General features: G+C 33.2%; 1 protein-coding gene across 1 annotated transcript in view; it reads left to right on the top strand.

Moving 5' to 3' along the window:
• Positions 1–5,181: 5,181 nt before the first annotated feature.
• Positions 5,182–5,719, top strand: part of LOTGIDRAFT_176192 (hypothetical protein) — a gene marked incomplete at both ends in the record, with an annotated part of 9,264 nt that continues 8,726 nt past the window's right edge. Inside the window, one exon of the mRNA XM_009067354.1 lies at positions 5,182–5,359. Within this exon, the coding sequence (XP_009065602.1) occupies positions 5,182–5,359 (178 nt within the window). The remainder of the gene's footprint in view (positions 5,360–5,719) is intronic.

Here is a 5,719-nt window from a genome sequence, read left to right as displayed (position 1 = left end):
CTCCTGCGGCTATAATTATAATCGATGGAAAGACGAAACAGAGAAAACAGTGCACAAGGTCTTTTTGTACCGATTCGGCAAAGTTCTTCCATGCATCGTTCTTTTCTGTCTGTTTTGAAACTTAGTCGATTGAACATCCCAAAGCACAGGACGAGTTTCATATTCTGTGATGAGGCGCTCAATCTCTTCACGCGTCCATTCCGTACGTTTCGACATATTTCAGACTCCAAGTGTTGTGAAAAAAATAATAAGCCTGTTAATAAAAAGCTGACAGTTCTCGCAGAAACAGAGCACTCTCAAACAGAAATCTGGAAGACTTGACAGGAAATCACTCGCACAGTTCTATCGACAGCTGGGTTCGGATGCCTGACATTTAATGGTGACCCCCTTCCACTTGAGAGAAATCGCTCTCAACAGTTCTATCGAGAGTTGGTTGCGACTGTCCCAACAGTTGCTCGCAAAATACCTTCCACTTGCAAGTTACTCTCGGAGAGCGAACTCGTGCTATAAAACTCTCAAGTGGACGTCCGGCTTAAGTTTCTAACTTACATAAACATTGTAAGAACAACCATATTAATAGGCTATAAGCCCTGCTTTTCTTAGACTTCGTTTACAAAATAATAATACAAGTAAAAGTTGAAATCCTAGTGTAAAGTAGATAAAACAATTTTATTCACCGCAATCCAAAATTTTGGTACGTGGTCTCTCCGCAATCACACCACCTCGACAGATAGGTGAACTCGGACACACCGAACTCTGTCAAAAGAGTCACGTGATGAATGGTAAAATGAAAATGGAGAATCCAGAGAATCCGGAATGCATAATCGAATGGGCCCTTAGTGACCTGCAAATATATAAATAAACAAATATTGACAACATGCCACATTGGTCCGCTTTATTAGTCATAATGGTATTTTTTTTTCCCGGGTCTATTGTTCAATGACAACCTGATTTATCACTTGCTGTACACAGACAATTGACAGAAATAATAAATATACATGTAAAACTTTCATAATTTCTGTATTCATAAATTAAATCAGTTCCCAGTCAGCCTCAAAGATTTTACTGTGGTAGATTAGATATTACTTGGATTTTAAATTAGCTTGATATCCTGGTTTAGATATATTATGTATGATATACACGTCTAATGTAAACAGTTTATAGAGACCAAGATATTAGTAAAAAATTAATTAAAATTGAGGCCTTGACCGAAACATCTGCCTCCATTTCAGCCTCTGATAGCTATTTTAAAAGTTGTAGGCAGCCGATAACTGTTAAAACATCTACATCTATCAGATGCTGGAATATAGTCAGATTTTTCGGCCGAGCAGAAACGCAAATCTAGAATAAGTGCCGAAGTTTGTGATCAAGTACAATGTATATATATTATTTCTTCTTTTATTTTTTATTTTAGGTAGGACCTCTAGATGGATGGATCACCAAAAGAAACGGTTTTAAGAACTATGTTACTAAGCTAAAATATTCTTAAATGAATTTCCAGATCTTGTGGTACAAGAAGTCATGTTTATTTATTTTTTATCGATTCTTTTATAGAAAAATTCCATGTGTGTAGGCCACTTTAAAAGATAATTTCTTATATAGCCGACTTTCAAATTTTTTAACTTTTGGTGTATATTTGTAAATAAATGAAGTATAATTGACAACAATGACAGATGTATTGTTGTTTATTCTTATAAAATGCTGGAATAACATCTAAAACAGATGACTCCATCTTGTATCAGCAGGTAAGATTTTATTAGTTAAATTCTCTTGGCAGGAGAGCATATTAATAGTCTTCACAAACTTACTTAGTATGACATGAATAAGTTAATAATATCATAAGCAGGTAGGTCGTGTGTTTTTGAAACTGGAATCAGTGATAATAAAAAATTGTCAAAAGCATAACTATTTTCATATTAATCAAAATTGTATCAACATATTGTTGAGAATTCCAATCATTGATATATCGACTTAGTAGGCTACCTTAGTGAAATAATTTGCCGGACAAAAGTACCAAACTTTCAGATAATATAGGCAATGACTTGGCAAAGATTTTTAAGATGGCTGCCACAATGAAATATGTAAGTGACCATAAGTCATCATTAAGGTCATCAAAATAAATGTTTTTGGTGGTAAATATTTCACCTGTAGTGTTTATAACATTGTCGTACAATTTTTCGCTTCCATCTGTGATATTCAAAGTGGTCACAAAAGCCTTTTTAGTTATCCAAGTCACCATATCTAAGGTTATATATGACTTAGCATCATCATTAGGTCATCAAAATATATGGTTGTGGTGGCACTGATTACTCCTGTGATCTGTATTATATTGTCAGATAATTTTTGGCAGCTAATTTTTGGCAGCTATCTTACAACCCCTGAGTTATGTACGAGTGTCTGTTTCTTAACAGACTCCTTCTATAGGTTTAAAGCTTAGATCACATATGAATGTTGGACCTTAACTTGTCCTGAGTTTAAATGTGTAAATAATATAGTGTAAGCTTTTAGTTCGAACAGTAACTCTCATTTAATTTAAACAGTTACATTTTTAGTTGGTACTTGCGTTACAGCATGCTTATAACATAAAAGAACGTTAAAATCAACTGTGTTCAAATATTAATTTATTTACAGAATGGAAGTCAATTATGTATTAACCATCCTGTTGGTTGTTTACAGTGGATGTTTGTAAGTTACATTTTATAGTTGTTCCTTTATAAATACCCTTAAAACATTGTTATTTCGGTATGAATTTCGTATGCATCCACCTCAATACATTTCTTGAAAGTCACTATCTCACAGAATTGTGGGAAATAAAGGCAAAACCTTTTTACATTGGAGTTATGTTCTCTTGACAAAAATCATTCCTATAGAAAAATATATTTCAGAATTTTGAAAATAAAATTTGACATAATCTTACAACAACCTAATCAGCAGTTTTTTCCTTTCATCTCAATTGTCGTAGATTTCACATCTGTGGTACATGGGAAATCTCTCACCAAAGTACCCTTAGAAGTCTTGGTTTAATTAGAAGATCATTGGTTGTTTTCTTTCTTCTTATATTCAATTTTTACAATGAGAAAATTGTTCAGACCTTAATAATTATACGCCCACATGGAAATGTGGTGGTATATTGCCGTTGCCCCTGTCCGTCGGTCCGTTGGTCATTCGATCCGTCAACATTTTCTTGTGAACACCATAGAGACTAAAATTTTTATCTGATTTTAATGAAACTTGTTGTGATAATGTATATTGATGAGATCTTGGTCAAGTTCGAATTTGAAGATTTTTTGATGAACTCTTTTTGAGTTATTGCCCTTGATACAATAGGGACTACAGTTTTCAAATGATTTTAATGAAATTTGGTGTGATCATTTATATTGATGAGATCCCGGTCAAGTTCGAATTTGAAGATTTTTTGATGAACTGTTTTGAGTTATAGCCCTTGACTAAGGAAAAACGCGTCAAAATTTGTTTGTGAACACAATATATTAGAGACTACAGTTTTCAAATGATTTTAATGAAATTTGGTGTGATCATTTATATTGATGAGATCCCGGTCAAGTTTGAATTTGAAGATTTTTTGATGAACTGTTTTTGAGTTATGGCCCTTGACTTAGGAAAAACGCGTCAAAATTTGTTTGTGAACACAATATATTAGAGACTACAGTTTTCAAATGATTTTAATGAAATTTGGTGTGATCATTTATATTGATGAGATCCCGGTCAAGTTTGAATTTGAAGATTTTTTGATGAACTGTTTTTGAGTTATAGCCCTTGACTAATGAAAAACGCGTCAAAATTTGTTTGTGAACACAATATATTAGAGACTACAGTTTTCAAATGATTTTAATGAAATTTGGTGTGATCATTTATATTGATGAGATCCCGGTCAAGTTCCAATTTGAAGATTTTTTTATAACTGTTTTTGAGTTATAGCCCTTGACTTAGGAAAAACGCGTCAAAATTTGTTTGTGGACACAATATATTAGAGACTACAGTTTTCAACTGATTTTAATGAAATTTGGTGTGATCAATTATATTGATGAAATCCTGGTCAAGTTCGAATTTGAAGATTTTTTGATGAACTGTTTTTGAGTTATTGCCCTTGAAGACAATCGAGACTATAGTTTTCAAATGATTTTAATGACATTTGGTGTGATCATTTATATTGATGAGATCCCGGTCAAGTTCGAATTTGACGATCTTTCGATAAACGGTTTTTGATTTATTGCCCTTGTTCTGAATTTTATCAGAGACGAAGTGAAGGGTGCCTAGTTCCTAGGATTGTACTACCCCAATATACTACAAGCTTCCAATCTTCAATATTTATTTTCAAATATGGATTTTCGTATTGCAGAAATTAGTAATATGGTAGTTTAGTAGTCAACTGAAAATATAAATGAAAATCTTTGATAACAATTGAGTTTAGGCTTAGGCCTAGGTTTACGTGGTCTACAAAGCAAATTAATTAAATTTACATAAAATGCATACATAATAGACTAGAATATTAGCAAATCTACTCACTCTTTGAATGGGCTAATAATTGGCTTGGTCGCCTTATTCTAAAGGTTTATCGGAATCATGCACGTTTGTTCACGCACACCATTGCAACTTTTTCGGAATTCCCAAGTCACATGTTTTAGAATGAAATGAAATGAATGGGGTTGTTTATGTCTTTTTATTTATATCGATGAGATCTTGGTTAAGTTTGAATTTTCAACGATTTCACTCTTAACAATTTTTTTCACTTGATATTAGAGCTGTGTGATTTAATAATTTGATGTATGTGGATTATTGATATTGATTTTAAAATATTTTGTGGAATTGCATAAATAACTGACAGTCAATATATATATCATTGAATTCAAACTAATAAAATTTCTTTAATACGAGAAAGTTCGTACTATAGTCATTTCGTACTTTTACTTTTTATCATTTCTTACAGCTGCCAGTGGGCGTATGTTATCTTGCCTGACAAGCTATCTTTTTTCTCTGTAGGAGAAGCAAAGGTGTCATTTCGATGCTATTCGGATTACTGGAAGTGTAGTTTATTATGCCTTCGTTGTATCCCTTTCTAGTCATTGTATTATTTACATCGTATAAAATTCGACTGCTCATTGATGAGTAGGCCCTATACTTGGAAATTGCTTTTCTTTACTAATTAAAAAAACCTGATCCAAAATGCGTCTTTTTAGGTGTCAAGATGCCAGATATATGGTCCTGACTCCAAAGTCGATCCAATCATGTGCTCCGTATTCATTTAGTGCCCGAGCCTTTGGCAACCATTCCTACACATTGAAGACGGAACTTCAACGTTCCTATAGTGGGAATACAATTTCTTCAATTACCACTGAAATATGTAAGTATTTGGTATTAGTGTATTAGTATTAGTGTATAAGTGTATTACTCTCTAAAGGGCTAGCACAAATATATTTATTTCAAACTCAAGACTCTAGATTTTTTCTCATTCTATACCACCATCCTATACCACTACCATTCTGTACAATCATCATTCTATGCCACCACCATTCTATACAACCATCATTCTGTACCACCATCATTCTATACCACCATTCTACACCACTACCATTCTGTACAATCATCATTCTATGTCACCACCATTCTATACAACCATCATTCTGTACCACCATCATTCTATACCACCATTCTACACCACTACCATTCTGTACAATCATCATTCTATGCCACCACCATTCTA

Source organism: Lottia gigantea, assembly GCF_000327385.1.
Source record: "Lottia gigantea unplaced genomic scaffold LOTGIsca_810, whole genome shotgun sequence".
Classification (NCBI taxonomy): domain Eukaryota; kingdom Metazoa; phylum Mollusca; class Gastropoda; family Lottiidae; genus Lottia; species Lottia gigantea.
This window is presented reverse-complemented; position numbering and strand designations above follow the sequence as displayed.